General features: G+C 38.5%; 1 protein-coding gene across 1 annotated transcript in view; it reads left to right on the forward strand.

Annotated features, from left to right (window-relative positions):
* prkcea (protein kinase C, epsilon a) overlaps window positions 1-27,907 on the forward strand; it is a 68,637-nt gene that overhangs the window by 31,691 nt on the left and 9,039 nt on the right. Inside the window, exons 3-11 of the mRNA XM_017484202.3 lie at window positions 3,251-3,416; window positions 4,732-4,766; window positions 4,964-5,052; window positions 5,175-5,304; window positions 6,742-6,884; window positions 7,937-8,036; window positions 8,473-8,681; window positions 10,201-10,374; window positions 20,324-20,478. Coding sequence (XP_017339691.1) covers window positions 3,251-3,416; window positions 4,732-4,766; window positions 4,964-5,052; window positions 5,175-5,304; window positions 6,742-6,884; window positions 7,937-8,036; window positions 8,473-8,681; window positions 10,201-10,374; window positions 20,324-20,478 — 1,201 coding nt within the window. The remainder of the gene's footprint in view (window positions 1-3,250; window positions 3,417-4,731; window positions 4,767-4,963; window positions 5,053-5,174; window positions 5,305-6,741; window positions 6,885-7,936; window positions 8,037-8,472; window positions 8,682-10,200; window positions 10,375-20,323; window positions 20,479-27,907) is intronic.

The following is a 27,907-nucleotide window of genomic DNA, read 5'->3' on the forward strand; positions in this document are numbered from 1 at the left end:
AAGCTATAATATGGCTCTATATTGTGTTTCCAGCAGATGTGTGATTTTTCTCACTCTCTTTATTTCTGATTAGCACTGTTTTCATTTGTGTGTGGCTGAACCGTGGCTGGCTTGGAGTGTGCTTGTGTTGCCTGTTTATGGTTTGTCTGGGACTGAAGTGGTGTTGGAGTTGAATTGTTGTCCTCTGGCAGTCTGGCAGTGGGCGAGCATGGCCCGCTGTTCCACTCGGCCTGCCCTCTCATCAGCTCAACCTCCTGCATGATTCATCCTCCACTCCATGCTGACAGACAGAGGGACAAGGGAGGGAATTTAATGAGAGGAGAGTGAGACGTAAAAACTTCAAATTGAGGGGGGAGGATGAGGAGGCATGAGGGATTAAGAGGACAGGGACAAGGGGAGACAGACTGACTGTATTTAGATGTGTTTACATTTAAAAGCTTCACATTTCTAAGTTGTGTATTATGTCTTTTACCATTCTAAAGAGAAGCAGTAAGATGGCCAAAGTAATGCAAAAAAAATTTGCGGTAAGAAGGTGTAAGTTGTAATTCTGATCTTATTTGTCAGTTATGAGTTGAATCATGTAAATCTTAAGCAGTAAGATCATGTTGGCTGTGGAGAAACTGCACCGTTTTGAGGTTACACTAACTGTTTGGAGGTCTGTACTTTCAGACTTTTGAACAATATTTAAGGTGTGGAGTAAGCTCTTTGAATGTCATTGCTTATTTGAAAAATAGGTTTCCATTACTATAGGTTACTTCGTGCTTTATTGGAATGCCATTTTTCCATCTTGGGCAGAGTCCCTTATATTGTTCCTTATGCAGAGATTCAACACTTTAATGAAGCTATGCAGATGGAAACTCAATTTAACTGAACCAATGTCATGCTTTTTTTTATCTGTACAAGGGTGTGTGTGTGTATGTGTGTGTGTGTGTGTGTGTGTGTGTGTGTGTGTGTGTGTGTGTGTTCATGGTAAAAACATATTTTGTACAGCCATGGATGAGCATCTGGAGGAACATCTGGAGGTAAAAATAAATAAATAAATAGCACAGAAGCATACATCGTAAACAGTCACAGATACTCACAGACACACACACACACACACACACACACACTCACAGATACACTTTATTATTCAAATGTTTGAACATTTCTTCATGTAAGGGTTTTATTCTTCTATTTTGCAAAAAAGATTTAAGACTTAGACAATTATATGTTCAAAAATTATATTTGTGTGTGTGTGTGTGCGTGTGTGTGTACTGTTAGGTTCCTATAAATTCTAAGCACTGGGCTGCTTTTATTAAGTTTGATACTATGTATTTACTAGGTATATTTGCTTTTGTTTTTAAGGCATGAGCCTTGATGATGTCAAGTGTTTTTTTTAACTGTTCCTATATATGAAGATGTAGCAGATGCATTATAGTCCTGTCAATAGCAATGTATTCAAGTATCATGTATTTTGTGTGTGTGTATGTGTGTGTGTGTGTGTGTGTGTGTGTGTGTGTGTGTGTGTGTGTGTACGTGTGTGATTGTGTTTGAGTATGTCTGTGTGTTTGTGATTTTGTGTATTACAGTATATCAAAATGAGCTGTGTATCGTAGCTTGGGCATCACTGATGGTTTGTAGATTTGTTTTCCTACACTCTGTTACAGTCTGCTCTCTAATCAGATAAAGCATTATGTAAGCACATCTATCCCGCTGAAGTCCTCTCCCCCTTAGCAGCTGCCCTTGCTGCCAAAAAAACTGAACAACACATATGCAAATATGAAACACATTCCAACAGATTACTGACACGAAACTGACAAAGAGGCATCAGATGAGTTGATGGTGCATATGTTTGTAAAAGAAGGTAAAGTGAGACAGAACACACACATCGTATGATTCCCCATTGCCAGGAGTTTTATTGTAAAAGCGAGAATTGCTCATACACAGTTCATACGATAACATCTACACAAACACAGAGTAAAATTGTAATCAGACCAGACCAACCAGTAGCCTGAAACTTTCTTGACTGAGTTCAATCCATCCCTCAACACCAACATCACAAACACAACTGCAGCCTGAGACAATGCTGTCCAATCCCGAACGCCACCAATAAGAAACCAAATAAATTCCTTAATGACAGAACATTTACCTTGTATCAGTGACAGCTGTTGTCAGGTCACCAGTAAACAAAATTGCAATGAATAATTAATACTAGTCAAATCCACATACAAGCTAACAAATGATCTGATTTCATCTACACCTAATACACACTGGAACTTTAATCAGGGCTAAAATTGTAAATGTGAGTCAGCCATGACCTGAGAAGTTTCTGTATGAGTCTCATCCGAGCTCCAAAAGACAAAAAGAAAATATGCAACAGATAGGTCATTGACTATAATTAAAAAGAAACTGGGTTGTTATTTTAACTCTCCTCTGAACAGAATGGATTTAATGCCAGGTCCTAATGTACAATTGTGCATGAACACACACACACACACACACACAGAGAACTCAGTCCAGTCAATGCTATTCTCCATGCATTGTGATGTCCCTCAGGCTATGTGATTTGACCAGTGTTAAGGCACATGGCTGAACAGAGCACATGCTGGGTCAGGTGCTCTCAGGCCTCAGGTTTCTCTCTCTCTCTCTCTCTCTCTCTCTCTCTCTCTCTCTCTCTCTCTCTCTCACTCACACACACACACACACACACACACACACACACACACATGCACACACACACAGTTTAGAACCTCTAGGATGGCAATTAGGTGGAGGAATGAAAGATGTGTTTGTTCTCATTCTCTGCTGCCTGAGGTGACCTCAAACAGTGTGCTTGAGTAAAAGAGCCACAACACAACTGGGTGTGTTTCCCCAGTGCACTTTACAGCTGGAGATGTTTCACTCTGTATGTGAGAGGGTGTGTATGTGGATGTGGACAGATGTAGGAGGAAAGGGGTAGAACCTGACCCAGATACCGCCCTTTTGTATGAAGATCCATAGAATTTAAAGGTGCTTTAAAGCTATAGTCAGTTATTAGTTGTTGTTTTTGTTGTTGTTGTGTTTATTATTTGGCCTGTGGCACCACACATATTTTTCATAATCTACTTAATTGACAGGTAGTGAAACATGAGGAGGTTGTTGACAAATATTACAAAACTTAAAAATCACAGACCCTATCGTTACGGCTCTTATAGTCCTATATAATATATTCTGAAAGCTCAGTGTTTGTCTCATTGTTTTAATTCTTGGGTCACTCTGTTTCTGACAGCTGCTACATCTGGGGAAAATGAAGAACGAGTGTTCCGTGAGCGCATGCGACCCCGTAAGCGTCAGGGGGCAGTACGCAGACGTGTCCATCAGGTGAACGGACACAAGTTTATGGCCACATACCTCAGACAGCCCACCTACTGCTCCCACTGTCGTGACTTCATCTGGTATGGTCTCTCTCTCTCTCTCTCTCTCTCTCTCTCTCTCTCTCTCTCTCTGTCGCTCCTGAGTGCCTGCACTCTAATATTATTATACTCTAATATGCACACTAATATTCACTTCCATTATCAGATTATTGAACAGGTCATGTAAACAGCCAAAAAAAGCCACAACAAAAAAATCTAGTCTTTGGTACAAATGAATGTCAACTCAAAGAAGGACAGCATTATGTGAAATCCGTAACTATAAAACTTCCAAATCACTGTTTACCTGCTAACCTCATTAGAAGCCAGACGCCTTGAGTCAATTGTCATTAAATACAAATCATGATGGATTAAAAAGATATAGTTTGTTTTGTGTGTCCATAAAACAGAACAATATTCTGCTAAAATAAATGGGATTATTAGTTGACTCCTGTAGACCAGAGTTTTCATGTTATCGGATTACTGAAGTGCATTGTGAGCATGGTGATTGAATTATGGCCCAAATTGTATTTTTGGCAGTTATCCGATTACTTCGAGCATGTAAATGTTTTCTTCTCTCTCTCTCTCTCTCTCTCTCTCTCTGTCTCTCTCTCTCACTCTTTCTCTTTCCAATCCATCTTCTGGGATTTCCATCCACCTGTTTTTATGCAAATGAAATGTCTGCATGGTGATGCCAGAAATGTAAAACCAACAACAACAAAACAAAGAAAAACACCTTAGGTGTCCTATCCATACAGAGACAATGTGATGAAGGATGATGGAATGAGTATATACAATATATTAAACAGTATATCATATTTTTTCTCTTTTGAATGTTAAATGACAATCATTGTGTACTTCTGAAGAGGCACAACCGATGATGCAATCAAAAAAAAAAGTGCCTTGTAATATATTACTGCATGTAGTATAGTGTACTATAGCCTACTGTGATATAGACATCTTATTTAAGCAAGTCCACAATAAGAATTGCTGATGGAGCAGACAGACAGCTGGAGATATTTTTACTCCTCTGCTGGGTTCTTTTTTTGGACTCAAGGCCGTACAGTTAGTCAATTTGCATAACTGTGTGCCTGTGTGACACCAAACAACAGTGTGTCTGTCTCACCACACAATGTTGTCTTTTTTTTCTGCCATCAGTAAGCGTGATGTGACTTTATATTTTTTCTTGCTTGTTGTGTGTTAGTTTTTTTTGAGCAAATGGCGTCCTCTACTGCTCACAACAAGCATTAAACTTTTTTTGGCTGGGATTCTGTTCTGTGGAAAATTCAGACATGTATATGCGTTTGACAGAGCATGATATTTGGTTTGTCTAACGTGTGTTTTCTGTGTTAATTTGCAGGGGTGTATTAGGAAAACAGGGATACCAATGTCAAGGTTGGGACCTTTCACCTTTTCATGTGTGCTTAGCTTTCTTTACACTTTTTTAGCCCCTTTTCATTTAGAGAAAGATAAGATATTCCAGTATGTAATATAAATATAATCAGTATTCTTGTAGAAGATGACAAACTTTCCTTTAACACTTTGAAAGTGGTTTTAAGGTGAATCTAATTTTATTTATTTATTTTGTACAGTTTGTACCTGTGTAGTCCATAAAAGATGCCACGAGCTCATCATCACAAAGTGTCCTGGGCTAAAGAAGCAGGATGACACTCCAGAGGAGGTCAGTCTTCACTCTTAATTTCATAGACTTTTATAGTCGGATACATTAAATAGCGTTTTTCCAGAGCAATGAGTCCAAAACAAATGAACAGCGAGCGTTGTGTATCTCATTTCTGTGCACAGGTTGGCTCTCAGCGCTTCAGTGTAAACATGCCTCACAAGTTTAGTATTCACAATTATAAAGTACCGACCTTCTGCGATCACTGTGGCTCTTTACTCTGGGGGCTGATGCGACAAGGTCTGCAGTGCAAAGGTAAGGCAGCTGTTAAGTTGGGGCGGCTGTGGCTCAGGTGTTAAAGCGGGTTGTCCACTGATCGTAGGGTTCGATTCCTGGCCTACGTTCCAAAGTGTCCTTGGGCAAGACATTGAACCCCAAATTGCTCCCAGTGGCAGGCTAGCACCTTGACTTGGTGTGTGTGTGTGTGTGTGTGTGTGTGTGTGTGTGTGTGTGTGTGTGAATGGGTGAATGAGAAACAGTGTAAAGTGCTTTGTAGAACTACTAAGGATAAAAAGTGCTATATAAGTGCAGACCATTTAGTTAAGGGTGTTGTTATGAATATGAATGAATGTGCTGTGTTGAAAGAGTAGTTTGTATTATTTTTTTAAAGCTTTTTGTAGTTGTTTTTAGGACAAGTGATAAAGCAAGAAAAACATTGAGAACATTTCATCTTAATCTGAACCCACTCTCTGAAAAACTATGTACACCCCATTAATTCAGAGCTGAGCAGCTCTGTACTGACTGGAGGCAGGGCCTATTTTAGGGCTGGAATAGAAATAAAAACGTTTAACATTGGCATTGCATGGCAATCTGAATTACTTCGTTTTTTAATGTATCTTCGAAAGTATATGATTATAACGCTTCTAGAAAAACATCAATTTCACAAACCACTATTTCAATTGTTTCACTATTTTAAGTGTTCTTGAAAAAAGGACGCATCGTCTTATTGATTGTCTACGCCTATGATCATCTCTGAAGAATGCAGGTCTCGGCTGAGGATAGACGAGACTGATCAAATGAAGAAGTTGTTCTCATTTTCATATCAAGTGTGAGAAGAAGGCTTTATTTTCTCACACTTGAAGCTGAATGAATGTAAAGCAGGAAGCTGTTAGATATTTCTGTCTGTAGCTGATCAACAGCTGTGCATCTCTAATGAGAAAAATGTTCCTAGCTGTAGGCATTTGAGTAATGAGTGCAGTAAATGCTTGGTCTTATATGCATATTATATTCACATAAATCGTGACAGGCCCAACATGCAAATACTTTTAGCATTAAGTCACTAGGACAGAAGAATTACTACTGACATTAATAATAAATAAATAAATAAATAAATAAATAAATAAATAAATAAATAAACAGTTGTATGATGGTAGCAGAATTAAATATAGCCTGTGTGTGAATAAGGGTTTTTACTTTTACTTCATATATGCACAATTTGTTCAAATATTCATACATTCATCAGATCTAACCAGAGTCAGCTCAGGTCAGATCCTCCCTGTTCAGCAATCATGTATATGAACTTTATTTGAGTAGTAGTGCCCCCTGGTGGGGCATCTTCAGCCTGTTAAAAGTAATTCAGTCATTAGGTTCATAAAAGTGTTCATTCAGTGCCTGAGCTACATGCAACTGCAGAGGGGCTCTAGAGTGATTTTCCTGCATATCTCACTCTTTCTCTGTCTGCCCATGTTTCAGTTTGTAAAATGAATGTTCACCGGCGTTGTGAGACTAATGTAGCTCCTAACTGTGGGGTGGATGCAAGAGGGATCGCCAAGGTTTTGTCTGATCTTGGAGTGACACCAGACAAGATCTCTAACAGCACTCAGCGCAGGAAAAAGGTAAATATAACTTGAGCTGTCAAACCGTGATAATACTATGATAAACCACACTCACCGAGCTCTTTATTAGGAACACTATACAAAAACTGGGTAGCGCCTCCCTTTGATCTCAAACCAGCCTCAATTCTTCATGGCATGGATTCCACAAGATATTCTAAACATTCCTTTGAGATTCTGGTCCATGGTGACATGATTGCATCATGCAATTCCTACAGATTTTTCAGGTGCACTTTCATGCTACAAATCTTCCATTCTATCACATCCCAAAATCCTAAAGACGTTCTAATGGATTTAGATCTGGTGTTTGGGAAGGCCGTTGAAGAACACTGAACTGATTGTCATGTTCATGAAACCAGTTTGAGATGACTTGTGCTTTCTGACATGGTGCATTATCATTCTGGAAGTAGTCATTAGAAGATGGGTAATTTGGGGCCATGAATGTATGCACATGTTCAGCAACAATACTCAAATAGGCTGTAGGACTAAAGCGATGATTGATTGGTACTAATGGACCCAAATTGTGACTAGAAAACCTCCGCCACACCATTACACCACCTCCACCAGTCTGGACTGTTGACACAAGGCAGGTTGGGTCCATTGATTCATGCTGTTGGTTCCCATTCTTGATGTAAATGATGTACATCATTTGATGTATCATCAGGTTGATGTAAACTTTACTCGAAGCTGTTGGCCCATATCTGCATGATTTTATGCATTGCACTGCTGCCACATGATTGGCTGATTAGATAAGTGGATGAATGAGTAGGTATACAGGTGTTCCCAATAAAGTGTTCATTGAGGCGATGTGCTGCAAATATCCTAAATAAATATGACTCTAATTCTGAAATAAGTGACAAGAAGTGATGGTGAAAATGAGTGCTACTTTGGGACAATGTGCATTGTTAAAAGCGCTATACAAATAAAACTAAAAATGATGATGATAATGATGAAGATAGATGGTGATAGATTAGAGAAAGACAGTAATGACTGCTAAATGTACTATGAATAAGACAAGTGTAATGAGGAATGTAATGCGTCTATTCTGTATGCAGTTGGCGCCAGGGCAGGATGCCCAGCCAGCCACCTCAGAGCCAGCCTCATCAGAAGAATCTGATCGCTGCAAATCAGCTCCGACATCACCATGTGAACAAGGTAAAGAACAGCTTATTCTCACACTTGATTTCTCTGTCTCCAGTGGGATTTCCATCCACTGGTTTAAATGCAAATTTCTAAATAAATAAAAAATCATGAAGTGAAATGACAGACATTCGAAAAAGGATTTTGTTGTTAAATATTTGCTGTAGTAACTAAACATTTTAGTCTGTCCATGGCTACTTCCAAAAGCACATACTAGCGTAATACATATTAGGCAGAGGAAGGTTAATGAACTTAAGTATTTTTGCCATTGGAATTGAGCTTCCCTTATCACCCTGTCAATTGCATGTGAATATCTGCTTTTCTTTTTGCAACTTTTCATAAATGTGCTTTAAAAAAATTCTAAAACGTCTGTATGGAAACATTATACAGCATGTCATTGAAATCATCCATGCGTTCAGCACTGAACTGTTTCCTTTTCTTTCTGTCTCAGAGCTGGACGAGCTTGAAAGCATACGCAAGGCTTTGTCTTTCGGTCAAGAGCACAAGTCTTCTTCATCCTCTTCTTCCATGGCTACTGGGCTCCAGGGCACAGTGAATGAGGGCCATGAGAATGGAGATGTGAAGATTGTTCAGTCAAAGAGGATGAGCCTTGATCACTTTTCCTTCATCAAAGTGCTGGGCAAAGGCAGCTTTGGAAAGGTGGGAAAAAAATAAGTAAACTTAAGTAAATAAGTAAAACCTAGTGCAAAAGGAAATGTAGATAGTTAGGTCTCTTCATATACACTGTGACAGAGTCATGATTACATGAGGGCAAGATATGCAAGATAATATTGTTATTTACAACCCCAGTTCCAAAAAAATTGGGACACTATAGAAAAGGCAAAAAAAAAAACTAATCAAAAGAGTAATTTGAAAATTCAGTTCACCCTGTAGTATATTGAAAACACATTATTAACACTTTATTTGATGTTTTACTTTGTGAATTTAATTTATTTTTGAAAATATACACTCATGTCAAATCTGATGACTGCAACACACACCAAAAAAGTTGGGACAGTCGACTGTTTACCCCTGTGTAACATCACCTTTCCTTTTAATAACACCTATTAAGTGTTCGGGCGCTGAAGGCACCGGTTGGACAGGTTTAGCAAGCAGAATTTTCCCTAGCATATGTTGCTCCAAAATGTGTACATATCTTTCTGCATTAATGGTGCCCTCATAGATGTGCAAGTTACCCATGGCATGGGTGCTGACACACCCCCATACCATGACAGATGCTGGCTTTTGGACCCGACGCTGATAACAGCTTGGATGGTCCTTTTCCTTCTCTTTGTTTTTATTAGCATCTTCCATATTGTCCCAACTTTTTTGGAATTGGGGTTGTATATAGCACACTATTGGAAAGGAGTTTGGAGCTGTAACGTTAACATCATACAGCTAAAAAAGTGACAATGGATGTGCATGAAAAATTGGAAAATATTAATCTCAGGTACATTACTTGACTTGCAGTACTTAAAAGTAGGGCTGTGACATATCATATCATCCATGATATACCGGTACAATTCCTCCCTATGATATGAATTTGTCATCTTGTGATATTGATGATGTAGTTGTTGACATGTTTGCAAGAACAAGCATGTCGGAAGGCGGAGTTCAAACCCAAGACAAAGAAGAAGAATTAAAAAAGGAGCTTCCTCCATAATATGGGAGTGGTTCGGATACGGAAGATCAGATGTGAATCAAATATCTGTGATTTGTAAAGTAAAACCCCATATCTAAAAAGGGTGGAAACACATCAAATTTGTTCCACCACCTCAAGCAAAAACACTGACCCTGTATGCTGATGTGACTTGTGGCCAAAAGAGTGTTGAATTTTGCTATTTTCATATCATCATGTATAACTCTACTGCAAAAATACCATGAAATTGAGTGATATAGGTTTCAATCGCACATCCGTACTAAAAAGTACAACAGACTGACAAATGTTGAAATATTGGCTTTATACTGCAGAAAGTTCTAGATGTAGCTATAATACAAAGATATAAGATGCTTATAACACCATAATTATTTAAATCATAATTAGTTACAAATTTAAACAGGCTATTATTTAGAATCAATGCAGATTTCTTAAAAAAAATAAAATAAAAAAAAAAAGGGTTCCAAAACGGTAAAATGGTTATAATGCCCATTTCTCTCATGTCATCTCTCCTAATGCTAGGTGATGCTAGCTGAACTGAGAGGCACAGATGAGGTGTATGCTGTGAAGGTGTTGAAGAAAGATGTCATCCTGCAGGACGATGATGTTGACTGCACTCTGACTGAGAAACGCATCCTCGCTCTGGCCAGAAAACACCCCTACCTGACCCAGCTTTTCTGCTGCTTCCAGACCAAGGTATAGGACTTGCCCAACAGTAATCAACCCACATCCAGAATGTGCAGGGACCAGAATGTGCAGGGAATTTCAGGAATGTCATGGTAATGTAATAAACTCTATTCCAGTCATGGAAAGTCAGGGAATTTTATCATTTTGGGGTTGAAGTCAGGGAATATCAGGGAATTTTGTTTGTAAATCTTTCAAATGTATTAGCTAAAATGTGTGTGAGAGAGACATAGGTATATATATATATATATATATATATATATATATATATATATATATATATATAGATACACACACACATATATATATATATATATATATATATATATATATGTGTGTATAGCTATAGTATATATATAGCTTGCATGTTCTCCCTGTGCTTCGGGGGTTTCCTCCCCCAGTCCAAAGACATGTTCTGTAGGCTGAGTGGCATCTCTAAATTGTCCATGGTGTGTGAATGGGTGTGTGAGTGTGTGTGCGATTGTGCCCTTCGATGGATTGACACTCTATCCAGGGTGTCCCCCGCCTTGTGTCGCGAGTCCCCAGGATAGGCTCCAGGCTCCCCGTGAGGATAAGCAGTATAGGAAATGGATGGATGAATGGATAAAACACATCCCACAGGCACATTTCTATTTCAAGACCATATCTCATTACAGTTTAATGTCCTTATTTAGTATCTTGTAACCACATTGTTCTCACAATTAACTATGCATGATCTAAATAAATAAATAAATAATTTTGTGTTCTGTCCATTTACATTCTGCACCTCTCAACAGCAGTTTTTACCGCTAATTAAGCTTTACTCTTTTTTCAACTGTACTTCTATTTCATTGTGCAAAAATGCACAGTCTTGGCCCAAGTGCTCTTTTATAAATTGCCAAATAAAGAAGGTAAAAATCATATTGTTAAAAATTGTTTGCAGTGATTAAACTGATAATTACGACTAGAACTAAACCAATGTGGCTTCAATCGATCAGTATACTTAACTCAGGAAATTTTTCTGAACCAATATTTCAAATAATGTTTACTGCATCAGTGATCGCTTAGGGCCTGTTTACACCTGGTCGCTTCATGCGTTTTCTCTGATCTGATAGTGAAAAGACCAGGTGTAAATACTTTCCGAAATGCATCCGAGACGGATTTAAATCCGATCACTCAAACCACATCAGGAGGTGGTCTGGGACGCATTCCAGACGAAACTGAACAAGTCTAAATGCATCTGGTTGTTGAAACCACATACGTCAGCACTTTTCTCCTCCCAAACAGAAGCACGTCACTCGCTTTAGCCGCGCCAGAAGCAAAAATAAACATGGACCACACTCAGGGATGGAGCAGCCGCGAAACGCAGACGCTCATTGCTTTATGGTGTGACGAAAGCATGCAGCAAAATGTATCTAGAACTTATGGAAATAAAAGTATATATGAAGAAATATCGTGGAAAATGAGTGAGCTCGGTTACACTAGAATGTGGCAACAGTGCCAAAGAAAAGTAAAAAGTCTCAAGGTAATTTACCGCAGAGCGACATAATAAGTGCCGCCTTTTGTTGCGTAAGCATTGTAGCAAGCAGTTTTGTTTTCTTTTCGACTGCATTCGCAAATCCAAATATAGAAAAATAACGCTGGCTGATATTTCAATTAATCGGAAATGTGTATTTGCATTTTGCATGGGAATAGAATATCAGATTTATATCCGTTTAGCAGAAACATATTATGTGGCCAAGTGTAAATGGAACCGTTTTAACAAATCAGATAGCTACAGATCAGAGAAAACACATGAAGTGACCAGGTGTAAACAGGCCCTTAGATACTGCTGCTGAAACTCATGCTACCAGAAGGGGGCGATGTAGCTTTAATCTCGTCCCTCAGCAGGAAGGAAACAAGGCATGTTCCTGGCATTATTTTTCAGCAGACTTTACACTCCAGTGGTTTAGAGTGATGCTTTTGTGCTTTGCTAGGCAGAGTTGTGCAGGAAATGTGTCAGATTGCTTTAATACGTCAAATTCGGTGTGAGAATGAATTAGTTTTTTTTTGTTGTTGTTTCTAATTGACTCATCAAGTTGACAAGAGGTTGTTACACAATTGGTATGAAAGGTGAATGAAATAATAGTTAAGTTAATTCCTGCAATCTGAAACTATTGCTGTTATCAACACCACATTATAAAACCCTTATAAATATGTTTGTATGTCTTTCAGACCTGTTGTGGCACATCCACTCACTTTTACATTCATTTTGAGGAGAGCAGAGAGGTGGTCCAGAAACAGAGCTAGGGAGCACAAGAAGGAGAGATCTAGAAAAATCCAAAGAGTCCTGAGTAGAAGAGTAAGCACAGAGGAAAGAGGAGGAAAATAAAGAGATGAAGTGATCAAGGTTGAACTGCAGATGAACCGCAGGCTCTGTGGTTAATCTGTGCTGGAATCGCGGCCATGCTCTTATCAACCATAATTACAGTGCAGCAATGTAAATAATGTTACATAGCGGGTTCTGAGAATGCCTGTTAGGACCACAGAGAGACATGTTGGTGCAGAGAGAGAAAGCGCCAAAGCAGGAGGGGATTAGAGGAGATGAGATGGGAGGTTGAGGAATGGCAGTTGAGATGATTTGCATGGAGCTGGAGTGAAGAATTGTTCTTGTGATTGTGGAGTTTATGATGCTTGCATGATAGCTTGTGGCTAAAGAGAAGGGTTAGGGTCAAGCAGGTTCAAGAAAGTTTAAAGAACATAACACACATTCACACACACACACACGCACACACACGCACACATACATACACACACTTAACAATACATGTAATACCTTAAAAAAGAAAACCGGTTATTACTGCTGAATGAGGTCATTTAAAAGTTCAGGAAAACTGCAGTAATGCTGAAATACAATACCGTACTATAGTTTTACAGTAGTATCAATTAATTGATTATCATAAATGCACTGTATCTCACTGGAATAATCATTAGAAGATGAGCCAGAGGTGTAAGCGCTGAATTTGCTTCTCATTGTGTATTTTTCCCTCTATCTCTCTTTCTGTCTCTGGCAGCTATAGTTGTATGCATGTGTGATATTGTTGGTCAAAGTGAGACCGAAGTAAAGCTGCAGAAATGCAGAAAGAGCTGGAAAGCTACTATTTTAGTAAAGCTTATAAGTTCAGTTCAGGTTTAACTTGTGCAAAGTGTTCAAGTTGATGAAAAGAGTTTGATTTTAATCTGTGCTCTTGAATTCGACTAGGAATGGAAGGTGTGTTTTCAGGCTCGGTTTGCTCTTAAAGGTGGTTTCACTGTATTCTTTGGAAAGAAAGTGGAACTGAAAATCGAATTGGAAAATCTGTGTCATAGGAAAGTGTGAATGTGTGATGGGAAAGTTGTTATTACATCATAAAATATAAAAGCCAATCATGCTTTGATATACAAATACGGACAGTGAAGTATTGAATTAAAATGAAAAGGAAGTAGGCTTTGTGAAAAATGAGAAGGTTTGGGTCAAACAGGAGCATGTGTGTGTGTGTATGTGCGTTTTTTTTTTTTCTTTCTTTATTCCATTTCAATGGAATGTGAAGTTTGATATTTTATGAATAAATGACCGTAGCTTGAACCTCCCCCATGCTCATGTGGCTGTGCAAGTTCAGGTACAGTAACCCAAAGCACAAGTAGAAGCAAGATGGGGTCATTCTATCAGTGTGCTCGCTGAATGCTGATCCAGCCTCTTTCCCAAGCCTTCGTGTCTTCATTGACCTCCTTAGTGTTTTTGATCAATAATTATAGAAATATAGAATATTTACTGTGATGTAAATCTTGGAGTCAGTGTATATGTACTACTATTTGAGTAAACATTTAGTGTTAGTGGTAATAGATGTCAGTGTAACACTGGCACACAGAGAGGATTTAGTCTATTTGTTTAATAGCTTTAATTGTTTATATAGACAAAATTTTAATTAAAAATTAAGTTAATTGCAAGGGCGTTACTGTGCAAATTATAATATGCACTCTAGAAAAAAAAAATTAAATGATTGTGTGATTGGAGAGAAGTAGGGCCGATCGGGTGTTGCAGGTGGATTATCCTGTGAAACCCCTAACTTAGACAACCTCACCCTCTCCCTAGTGTTGCTTTTTGTGACTTAATGATGGCTGTTTTGTTTTTTGTTTTATTTACTTTTTGCTCTTATTAAATGATGCTCTTGTAGAACCTTGCCAGGTCTGTTGTTTGTGCACTGTCTTGCTTAGTGTTTTTTTTTACAGAACTCTTTATTGCTTTCTGGGACTTGCTACTAGCACTCAGTGATAATTGAAATTGTGACTAAAATGCACACATTATTGAATTTCTCAAAGTCTGCATTATTGTGACTGGCTGGATTTGACAACCAATTAAATGAAAATAGAGAGGATGCATGGCTTACTGCACCATCAGTTAAATAAGTAATGTATTGACAGTGCCCTCCAGTGATATTGATAATTGATCAGCACTGGTCATTTCTACACTTGATACACAGACATAAGAACAATTTTAGGATTTCAACATGTCGTTCATCTGTCTTCTTCTCTAATAGATTAATAAAATAAAATAAAAGTTCAGCAGTGTTGCTTTTTACGTGAGAATATATTTGCAATTTTTTTTCCCTCTCTCACTTTTTTTTTCAATGTGCTCTTCACAGTACTTGGTGGCTTCAAGACAAAGACTGTCTCTTTATGTTACTGATTGTTTAGCCCTGGTTCCTCATTTTACTTCCTCTGCGATTTTGCAATAGGATGTGGAAGAGGAGTATGAGTGCATAGTTCTTCCTAAAGTTGATATAGCTTTATTTATTTTGATATTCATGCTCACCACTTTCTTTAGAGTCTCTAAAAACAGCTGCAGCTGATGTGCTTGGCATGTCTCATGAATTGAATAACTTGACACGTGCTCTGTTTTTGTTGTTCTCTGTATTAATCATCCTGTTTCAGAGAGTAGCCAGTGTGCAATTCAGGCTCCAGTCCGTAGGGCCGTGTCTGCTCTGCTATCTCCCTATCAGAGCTGTAGTACTGCAGCTCACACCATCCGGAAGACATTATTTGTCTGCTTCTAATTAGGAGTAGGCACTGTTTGTTCACATTTGATTGGGTGGACCTCCTTCAGGATTCTTGGCACATTTAAACAATTTCTAAGCATCCTGTTTAAAACTGTTCTCTATATAAAGAACAAGACATACACAATGTACTGGACAGCATAATGGTGCATGTGTTCAGTACAAAATGTAGATTGTTTTACTTTGAATATTAATTAATTTAATTAATTCCCCGACGGCCCTGGTTTGACCATGAGATCAGGTTACTGTCTGTGCAGAGTTTTACATGTTCTCCCCGTGTTTTTGTGGGCTTCCTTCAGGTTCTCCTGTTTCCTCCCACTGTCCATAAACATGCAGGTAGGCAGATTGGCTATGCTAAACTGCCCGTAGGTGTCAATGAGTGTGTGAATTGTACCCTATAAAAGATTGGCACAATGTTCTTGAGACCCACCATGACCCTGGATTACAATTACAGTTTCCCTTCACTGGAACTAAGAGGCCCAAACCTGTTAAATATGGCAATGGCCCTGTGTACAAATCGAGCTCCATGAAGACATGGTTTGCCAAGGCTAAAATCGAAGAACTCAAGTGGCCTGCATGGAGTCCTGATATTAACCCTACTGAACACCTTTGAGATGGACTGGAACGCTGACTGCACCTCAGACCTTCTCAACTAACATCAGTGCCTGATGTCACTAATGCTCTTGTGGCTGAGTGGACAAATCCTCACAGCCACGTTCCAAAATCTAGTGGAAAGCCTTCCCAAAAGAGTGGAGATTACTGTAACAGCAATGGGGGAATCAATCTGCAAAAGGATGTTCAAAATACACATTTGGGTGTGTTTTTGGCCATGTAGTACAGTGCCCTCCACTAATATTGGCACGCCTTGGTAAATATGAGCAAAGAAGTCTGTGAAAAATTGTGTTTATTGTTTAACCTTTTGATCTTTAGTTTTTAAAAAAATCACAAAAATACTCTGCTGTCATGGATATCAAACAATTGAAAACAAAACAGAGGTCTTTGTAAATCTTTGTTAAATATAGGTGTACAACAATTATTGACACCCTTTTAGTAAATACTTTGTGCTACCTCCTTTTGCCAAGATAACAGCTCTGAGTCTTCTATAATGAGGTTGTAGAATTCATGGCAAGGGATCTGAGACCATTCCTCCATACAGAATCTCTCCAGATCCTTCACATTTCCAGGTCCACGCTGGTGGACTCTCCTCTTCAGTTCACCCCACAGATTTTCTGTGGTTTTCACTTCAGGGGACTGGGATGGCCATGGCAGGACCTTGATTTTGTGGTCAGTAAACCATTTTTGTGTTGATTTTGATGTATCAAAATCAATTTGGATCATTGACCTGCTGGAAGATCTAAGCATGGCCCATTGTAAGCTTTCTGGCAGAGGCAGTCAGGTTTCCATTTAATATCTGGTGATATTTAATAGAGTCCATGATACCATGTATCCTAACAAAATGTCCAGGTCCTCTGGCAGAAAAACAGCCCCAAAACATGAAAGATCCACCACCATATTTAACCGTGGGCATGAGGTACTCTTCCATATGCCTACCTCTCTGTGTGTGCCAAAACCACCTCTGTTGTTTATTGCCAAAAAAGCTCTATTTTGGTTTCATCTGACCATAGAACCCGATCCCATTTGAAGTTCCAGTAGTATCTGGCAAGCTGAAGATGCTTGAGGGGTTTTTTTTGGATGAGAGTAGAGGCTTTTTTTGAAACCCTTCCAAACAACTTGTGGTGATGTAGGTGACTTCAGATTGTAGTTTTGGAGACTTTCTGACCCCAAGACAGAACTTGTGCAATTCTCCAGCTGTGATCCTTGGAGATTTATTGGCCACTCGAACCATCCTCTTCACAGTGCATAGAGACAATATAGACACATGTCCAATTCCAGGTTGATTCATACCATTTCCATTTGACTGGAACGTCTTAACTATTGCCCTGATGGTGGAAATAGGCATTTTCAATGCTTGTGCTATTTTCTTATAGCCACTTCCCATTTTGTGAAGTTCAACAATCTTTTGCCGCACATCACAGGTATATTCCTTGGTCTTCCCCATTGTTATGAATGACTAAGGGAATTTGGCCTATGTGTTACCTCATATTTATACCCCTGTGAAACAGGAAATCATGGTTGAACAATTTCCTGTTCTTAGTTACCCAGGTATACTAAAAAAAAATTAAAATATCACTGGGAATATACTTCAAATATATTTTTCTCATATGAATTCATAGTTGTGCCAATAATTGTTGAACACCTATATTTAACAAATTGTTGTTGTTGTTTTTTTCACATCGGTTCTGCCTTCGTCTGTGGATGTTCGTGGACGTCCACTTCTTGGTTGGTCCGCAACACTTCCTGTCTTTGAATTTGCTAATAAGTTTGGCAACAGTGTAGCGTGTAATGTGCTTGCTATGTTTACTGTTAAAGTCCATTGCACCCTTGCGACAGCTTCCTGATCCAGTCATGAAAATGATTTCAATACGTTCTTTTGTCAAAGGCATTCTTAAAGACTATCTGAAAAATTTTTGGAAGGCATTTTGGTAAAAAGTGTTAATCACCCCCATGTATGGAGACTTTGGATACACCCTGTAGTTATGATTTATATTAACTTTGTGATATTCACCACTTTTTAAACAAATCACTGACCCCCTGGCTATGCTTCTGATTCTACTTTGAGAAATATGGACATTCATTTAAATTTTTAATGCCTTTTTAACACTAGAAATATAGTTTTCTGGTACTGCATTGGAAAAAAAATTGGTTTCCAATATTTTTCATTTTAGCTATGACAATTTCTTCTTTAAGGGCTCATTGGATAGTTAAGAGTACTTAACTTCCTTAAAGGGTTCTACATGTAACTAATTCTGATAGAGAAACACTTGGTTCTACATAGAACCTTTAACGGTTTCCCCAGAGAGGCAAGCAAAGAACTCTTAAGGCTTTTTTTAAGAGTGTAGACTTAAATGTTTATTGGCCACATTCAGAACACCTAGAACGTGTGATATACTGTTTAACATTCCTGCCACGTAATGAGGGTTCGGACAGAAGCAGGGATGGCAGTTTAATAAAATAAGTCCAAGGGATCAGGCAGAAATCAACAAACAAAGACAGGCAGAGGTCAGGCAATCAGTCCAAACAAGCCAAAAAGAACAAAGTCAAAACCAAAATAAACAACCGTACTATCAAGGCTTGATAACAGCAGCAACAAACCATAACTGAGTGTATACCTCACAATGGCTGTGTGAGAGAGTCTCTTAAGTAATGTGGTGTCATTGATATTGTAATTGGTAACAGGTGTGTCTGATTAGTTTTCAAGTGGAGGTGCTGTGACAGTGTGTCACTTTGGGAGTTGAAGTCGTCGGCCATGTTTGTAGTTCGTGGTGCATTCTGGCTAATAAAGTCACTGGTTTGCCAGGACATGACAATTCCCAGCACTTCGTTCTTGACACACTGAACACTGAAGACTGAAGGTAATACTCGGTACATTCAGAACTGTGTCCTATAAAGCATTTTTGCCTTTCTCCACACATCCTTAGTATGATATTAATATATGAGTGTGTAATTCATTGTCAGTATGAGTGTGTAATTCATTGTCAGTATGAGTGTGTAATTCATGGTCAGTATGAGTGTATAGTTCATTGTCAGTAAGATATATCAGGACATGGAACAGCAAATCTTCACTTTACTGTACTGGAAGTCTCTTCCTTTTTGGCAAACTTTCTGCATTGTTTCACTGTAAGGAGATTAGAAAATATGTCTGTCACCTTCCTTATTGCGAGCTGTATGAAAAAAGCAACAATGGCCCATGATGAGAAATAGTGCAGTGGGTATCTGTATATATTCCCCCACCATTTCCCACATCAGCAAACAGGAATTCAGGAAGGCTGACCTTTCCTTTTCTTATTCCCCTGGGCCACAAAGAAGCTTCTGGATTGAAGAGCACACTGATCCTGCTGCGCTGTTAAAAGTCTATTGTTGCTATACCTTTGTACTTGTAGTGTTTGTATGGAACGAGAATTGGTTTCGCATTGCACAAGAACAATACTAGTGCATTGGGAAACTTGTTATCCATATCGTGACGAGACTTTTGGGCTGATGCAGGCTCGAGCATTATTTTGGGATCTCACAACGGTGCATTGCTAATTTTTTTTTCTTTAACTGTTCTTGTCCAGTTGCTGTTCTTTTGTCGAGAAATAAATGTTCCTGCGTTTGGGTAGAGCAGCATAACCAGGGGTTTAAATATTTTAAATCTGCTGGAAAAGTGGTATTTAGGTCCAAAATTGCATTTATGTCATCATCTATACAGAACACCTCTTAGTGCAGACACGAAGGCAAAATGTTACTTTCCTGACTTAAAGTAAAACCCTATACTACTTCTTAAAATCATGTCTTGCGGATTTTATGCTATTTACGTTACCCCACTTTTATATATATAAATGGGCTACTTGACCCAAATAACTAAATGCAGTGGACTGAATTATTTTTCATACATAATAAATAAGAAGAAACAAATGATTTGGGATAAATGTGAACCAGCTGACAGTTGAATATCATGTACTTAAAAGAATCAATTGAAATTAAATGTCAGAATAATTACATTTATTGGCGTAATTGAGGCAATGTATAAATTCTATCATAGAGACTTACACATGAGTGAATACTCACAAAAACAGCCCTTATTTACTTCAATTAGATATTTTTAAATATTATTAGAACAGCATGATGGCATAGTGGATCACACTGCTCCAGAGTCTCCCATTCAATCCGTCACTTGGGTTACTCTCTATGTAGATTTTTTGTGCATGTTGTCAGTATGGGTTTCCACGAGGTCCTCTAGTTTCCTCCCACCTCCCAAAAACATTGTGGAATCTTACATCTCCCTTCTCTCTGTCTTTGTCTCACCACAGGATCGGTTATTCTTTGTTATGGAATATGTGAACGGAGGAGACCTAATGTTCCAGATCCAGCGCTCGCGGAAGTTTGATGAGGCCCGTTCACGTTTTTATGCTGCTGAAGTCACATCTGCCCTCATGTTCCTGCATCAAAATGGAGTCATCTATAGGTACATTGACGAATACACACTCTCACTGAAAATATATTAATGCGTAATATCCATGTATATACTCTGAAACACCTAAACGAGCCTGAAAGTTGTCCTGAAAGTGCAATCACTGAGTACAACTCCAGTAGCCAAACCTCATCCAGCCTGCCCAGCCGGGCAATCCTGCTAATCTCAGAAAACCTGTTCTGCTAAAATCATCTCTAACATCTTCAGTGAAAAAGAGGGCTTTTTTTTTGTGGTTGCTCCATGGGGTGAGAGCAAGTTTAGCCTAGACGTCAAAATCTGTGCTAGTCTTTCATTGCGGCATATTTTATTCAATTTTTTTGCATTGTCTCTCTTTATCGACTTCATTCAAAGCGACAGAGGTAATTGACAGTATGGAAGTTGGACCCCTGATTAAATGAACATTGAGAGTTTGAACACTTATTCAGCAATTGGTAGAATCTTTATTACCTTATTATCTGCCACTGTGGTGTGCGGTTGCGGGCAAACTACAGATACACTGCCTTTCTTTCATTCCTCATTACTACATTCTTCAGAAAGTTTTCAAAGGAACGCTTTACTATCTCTGATGTAAAATGCTGACTTTACCAGTTTATCAAGAGTCCTCCTATCTTCTGTGTAGCTCTACCTTTATCTCCCATAGTACTTATTGACTAGAAATCACTACGCATTCATCAGAGTTGTTAGTTGAGTCTTCACTGTAGTTTTACAATACTTTTTCATCATCTGCAGTGGTAGAGTTTTGTACATAATGAACAGGAGGACTAAAGGAAAGAAAGATTAACTTAGTATGAGTTATCTTAATCAGAAAAAAAATGTATTGGGAATTGGTGAGTAATGGGGGAGGGGAATTAACCTGTCAAACTCAACAGAATTTCACTTCTCCCCTGATTCTTTTTCTCAACTGCTTCTTTGAACTTAATCTTCTTTGGACTCTTTATTTGCATGAAAGAGGTTATAGATGACAGCTCTTCAAGTGCCCCATGTCAACAAAAGAGTATCATTTGTTTTGATTACTACTTGAGCTTTTACAGATGTCAAGTGCAAAAATGCATGAAATAACTGTCATCACTACATTTCAAGCTGTCATCAAGTCATATTTCGGATGTTTCTTTGCAAGTCAGAACATACATATAATTTAATATTTGAGTACTGTTTAAAAGTTTGTGTGGGTGTGTGTGAGTGCCTGTCTTACTGAAGAGGTACAACTGCTTATTTGTATAAAATGACTTTATGTAAATACTAAATACAGTGATTAGGAGCAGTCTAAAAACTTTCCCACACATTGTTCAGTAATTCCTGTCAGGGATAAGGGAGTAAAACACGACTGGTGGATCCAGACAGAAATATATCATAAAGTAGCACCTGCAAATGTTTTACACCAGGCCCTTGATATTGAAAAATCTGATCTTATCTGAATAAGTATTATGACTGACTACTATAGTAAGTAAAGTTTAACCATGATTTGCAAATGTTGTTGCTGTTGTTTTTAATCAGAAAATGCACCTTACATAATGTAGTTATGGTTTAAAAAAACAAACTGACCCTAGCCTATCCAAGCTGACCCTATCCAAGGCTGTAGATAAACATTTTTCAACTTCAAATCTGGAAGCACTTTTCTGGAAAAAGAAAGGAGCACAAACAGTGAAAACAAAATTACTTTCACTTTATGAATCCAAAGATCTCATACTGGATCAGTACTATGTAAACTGCTTTCTATTTACTGGCATTATGACTCTGGGCTTTCCCGTTAGGGTTTGCTTCAAAGAAGGTTTGAGAAATATTTGAAAGGTTTGTTTTTTGTCCCTGAGGAATAGAAAGCAGGAGAATGAGAGGAGCATGCTTTGACTTGCTGTTCTAGCTGTCCAGTCTGATTTAAATCTCCTGCCCTGCAGCACTTGCATTCTCTCTGCTTCTTCTAACTGTTGAAGGCATTGGACTTCTGATAAGAATGCTGCAAATTTCAGCACCACCAATGCACCCAATGTCGTTGGGTCCTTGAGCAAAACGCTTAATCCTCAACTGCTTAATTGTATCCTGTCTCAATTGTAAGCCACTCTGTAAATGTTATGCTGTGGTTATTTGTTTGTATGAAGTGAGTCCAGGCTTCTTGGCTGGGCTGGAATAGGGGGTTATCGTGACACAGAGACGTGAGTTTGTCCTGAAGTCCTTTGGAACAATCACTCCACACTAATGAGGAACAAACTTTCAATAGGGTCTGATTGAGTCTGTGTATGTGAATACATATGTGTGTATGCCTGTGAGGCTTAAACAAAGGGGGGGACGAAGCAAAAATAACATCATCAGGGCTTTGTAAACTATATCTAAAAGCTGAGAGTCCAAGGGAGCACAGGACAATGTGTCATGTCTCCAATCAGCAGATGTTTGCTAGGAGATTTGTCAGGTTTAAGATAAGAGTCCAGTTGCTTAACCAGACCACTCCTAATGCAATGAGTTGCTGAACATTTGACCGATTTGAATGATTCCAGGAGTTAATGTTTCTGTCAGGGTTTTTTTTTTATTTTTCATTGTCATTTTGAGCAGCTCTCAGATTGAATTTAGAGCACTCAAAGCACAGCCTACTGGGAATCAGGCAGTGCTGTCATGTTAAGTGCATTTTGCTCTTAAATCATTTTTCCCCCAGTCTCCAAAATAGAACAGTTACATAAGATCAGTCTCCTGGCTCTTGTACGAACAGTGGCTCACAAAAACACCTCTGCTGGAGTGATGCTGGTGAAGCCATGTTGACATTTTTTACTGTTCAACCATCAAAGCCTAAGTCTTTTTCCTGGGAGACTTTATCTGGACATCTGCACACACACACACACACACACACACACACACACACACACACACACACACACCCACCCCCCAAGAGATAGTATAAGAAAGGAAAAACACATGCAACGCTGGAGATTCTAGAATTTGTTGAAAAGACTTAATGACCTAAATACATTTTTTATGAACATAATTTAGGAATAAACATGAAGTTGATTATTGATTGTCACTACCCTGAAGTGGATTATTTTCCGATAACAGCTTATTAAGTTTTTATTCCTCTTATACCAGAGGAATTTGCCAATGCAAATATGAAAAAAAAAATAAATAAAGAAGGTTTTATCTGTTTATAGTCACATTTAATATTGTTGAATGTCTGCAGGAGGCCACTGTGGCTGGAGGTGTTCGAATCCCACCTCCGCCATGTATGCACGGAGTTTGCATGTTCTCCCTGTGCTTCGGGTTTCCACCAGGTACTCTGGTTTCCTCCCCCAGTTCAAAGACGTGTGTTGTAGGTGGATTGGCATTTCCAAATTGTCTGGTGTGTGTGTGTATGTGTGATTGTGCACTGTGATGGGTTGGCACCACGTCCATGGTGTCCCATACCTTGTGCCCCGAGTTCCCTGGGATAGGCTCCAGGCTCCCATTGTGTAGGATAAGCGGTACGGAAAATGGATGGATGGATGGATGGATGGAATGTCTGCAAATAAGTTTTACTCTGACTTATAGTTAATAAGACAAAAAATTTAGCTTATGTTACTGAGAGACTTTCCTGTGTCAGAAATGTTACAGCTTTACCTCTGTCTGCTAAAAAGTACTGGAGGGTCCTTCCAAAAATGCTAAATAAATGTGTTGCTTGTTACTATATAAATGCTAACATTACAAAGAGTACATTAATATTAACACCTTCTGACTAAATAGAATCAACAGTACTATGTATAGTAGATTATAATCACCTCTAAATTTTGCATAAATGAGTTATGCATGTGATTATTCATGAGGGTTCCGATCTGTCCTTGAAAATCTGGAAAATGATAAACTAGTTTTTTGAACTCATGGAAAACACCCGGAAAATATGAAAGTGAACAATATCCTAGTATTATTCTAGAAAAGTATAAACTTATCCAGAAACTTCCAGGTCCCATCAGCAGATCCAGATTTGAATTCCTTGTTCTTGTCTGATAACTAGCTATACAACTAGTTGTGAAGGGTTGTTGCTGTTTTGAGAGTAGTTACTAAAAATTATACAGTAGCTAGTGATTATCCTGCTTTTAAAGGGTTATGCCACTGACATTCCATATAACTTGTAAAAAAAAAAGATATATAATATCACACACACACACACACACACACACACACACATAACATTAGGGGCCAGTGAGAGTCACTGTCTAGATCATGTCACCCAGCAGAGTCAGTTTACTTACACTAAATGTACTTATGTACTGCATATTAAAAGAAGAATCCCATTGGGTTAGAATTTTATTTATTTGGCTTTCTCACCAGAATTGGGATTGTTAATATTTAAGTGTCAAATTATATGTATTTTTCTTTCCTTTATTTTTTTACAATCCATGAAATCTGAATGTTGTTCATATTCTTCTTGGTTCTTTGGTTTTTTTGTTGTTGTTTTTTTTGGGGGGGGGTTGGCATGGGGATTTATTGTGGGGGACTTTAAAATGAAAGTTAGTAAGCTCTACCAGTGAGTAATTCTGTATATTTAACATCTAACAAAAGATCAAATGAGAATTGTTTGAGGAATGGTTTATCTGAGTGTGTTTCACAGTTAAGGGTCATTAGAGGTCATGTTGTTGACTTTAAAGTTAAAGATGTCGGCAAATGTGAGTCATCCTAAGATGATGATCCGTGGGCAGCAGCTGTCATATATAAGGTAAATGTCCTAGAAAGTTCCTGGGAAATGATTTAATAAAAGAAAAAAAAATGGAATTGCTGTAATGTCATTTGATGCCATATTCAGTGAAGTATTGAAATGAACTTTTTGTACTGTCACTTTATGGATCTTTACTCTGGTAAAAAGAACATATTACTAATGAGCTGACATACACACTTCACACAACAGATTTTTTTACCACTCTGGATCAACATCAGACACATCAACACTCACTGCAACACATGATGAGGACAAATATGCAGCGTGATGCCTCTCTCATTATTTACATTGGAAAGATGCTTAAGTAGCACATGGCAGGGTCTAATCTGAGTTCACCTTCTCTGCTTCCTGGCCTGCTCGCCTCAAACAGGTGCTTAAAGCCTAATGAGCTGCATGATGACAAACAACACTGAGCATGAATATTAAATATTCCTAGAGCAGACTGTAACTGGATTTTCTGTTTATGAAATGTCCCAGTGGTTTGTTTTGTTGTGAACATTTTAAAATCATGCTGCTCTATTCCTTTCATCATCTTTTATACATCGGTGCATACAGAGTTCTTGAACTGTTTGAGTTGGAGTTTTTATTTATGATTGAAATAAATGGTACAGGTCATCTGTATGTGCAGGTTCACTAGCAATTATTTTATTCCTCAGAATAGGTGTGGATGATATGGCCAAAAAAAAAAAAAAAACATATCATGGTTTTAACCATATTATGATATGTATGATGTCATTTATCAATATTGATATTAGCATACCTCTCTTCTTTACAGTGATCCAAGCTGTACAAAATGTTTGAACTCTTCTCCATTTCTGATTTTTCATAATTGCATTGACATGTTTGGTCCTCATGCTGAGAGCTAAACACAGCAAAGTCTCAAGTAAAATGGCGCATGTAAGATCAATTGTAAGCTCTATTGTTAGTACATAAATTAATTATGCAACCACATGCCAAGACAACTATTTTATTGATCCATAATTATCCAATATAGATAATAAAGAAAGAATATACGCAGGACCAGACTGGAGCTCATGAACTCTAAGCCCTTTCCCCTGAGACACCGGCCTAAACATGTAATCAATCACTGCTCCTTACTCTGCTTTCAGCTTCTTGGAAAAAGGGGGAAAAAAAAAAAGCGTATCAAGGACAATCGCATAAGCCATGTTCTTCGTTCCTGCCTCTGTGAAGCCAGTTTGTCGAAGAGTATGTGACAATCACACATGTGCATGACCTGTACTTTCTGTATATATAGACTCACATACCAGGATCAAATTGTTGTGTGATTTTGCCTTTGTCTTTATGCACCAAAGCATTACTACATTCTCTGGAGAAAAGAACCATAAATATGACATCCATCACATACAAAACCATTGCTGATATGACTGGCATGTCACACATGACAAAAAATGTCATGCAAGCTGACAGATAGAGCTCCTATTGATGCATGTTGAGATCCCTGACCTTGGTCTAGATTCCACTGTGTAATCTTCAATGGTGTGTGCAGAGAATTCAAATATAAGGCATATATATTGTGTGGAGGCATATATAGCTCCCCTCACCCTCCATTCGTTCTTTGCAGTAGCCAGTTAATTAAGCACAGAGATCAGACCTTTTCAGATAGCTTCAGTTTGACTCTCACACTATTGAAACTTTAAGTTACTGAGAAATTATGTGTGTGTGCGTGTTTGAGTGAGTGACTGAGGACATGACCTAAGGGATACAGAGCTGGAGGAGGAAGAGCAGGACTCTGGGTGGAATGGTACAACAGGGGAAGGCAGCTGAGATGGAAGGATAAGATGAAAGCTGGCACTTTGGGTGGTCTAGTAGGTAATGACCTGCTAGGGGCACTGCAATGGCTTCTCAGTGTACAGACTGTTTACATGTTCATTCAGTCAGATGCTACATGCCTCAAGCCTTTCTGACTTCTGAGACTCCATACTTTATTAATTTCTCAAATATAAGGGTTACATACAGCATATTTCATATATATTTGAAAGGCATTTGAAAACTGGTCGTTATGGAAACTTTGAGGAATTAGAGTTACAGAGTTCCTGGCTTGTGTTTCCACTGCATTTCAGGGATCCTCTTTATCAGTCCGCATTTTCTTTCCCCTTTTTGCAGGGCTAAAAGGTAAGTCCTTAAATGCAGTGGTCTGAAAACATCTTGGACAACGCTACTCATGAATCCGCAGTAACTGTACTTAGGTAGTTTTAATAATCTGATTGGTTCAGAAAATCAGCTTGAGCACCTGCGTAAGCCAACTCTGAATATGGAGAAACTTTGCAGTGTAAATATGCTTCTAAAATTATGTTGCCAAATTAAGCCACTAATTGTGTATGCTTGTTAGAGAATTGTCACTCCATGAAGATTGCGCTTGAAGAGTCATCCATGAACAGTATTGCAATGTCTGCCACAATAGTTGCTGGGATCCTATGAAGGAAACACCAATTGTACTCCCATTTAATTTTTCCTCAATAATTTGGTGATCTGCCTATTTCCACCCACCTGTCGGCCTTATCTGCACACTTCCACATACATGAGCCCACAGACACCAAGGGAGAAACAGTAATGTCATCCCTCTCACCTAGAGAGCGCAGTCAATTTTGCTCTCTTGATCTCCAGCCATGAGTGACCATGGCATCATTGGGATTCAAACTTGCGATCTTATGAAAACAGGGCAGCTGCTTTTCTGTTGCGCCACTTGGGAGCTGTTTGTTGGTATTTTTAAAAGTGGCTTTTAAAGCATGATTTGTT

This window comes from Ictalurus punctatus, chromosome 13 (assembly GCF_001660625.3).
Source record: "Ictalurus punctatus breed USDA103 chromosome 13, Coco_2.0, whole genome shotgun sequence".
In the NCBI taxonomy this organism is placed as follows: Eukaryota; Metazoa; Chordata; class Actinopteri; order Siluriformes; family Ictaluridae; genus Ictalurus; species Ictalurus punctatus.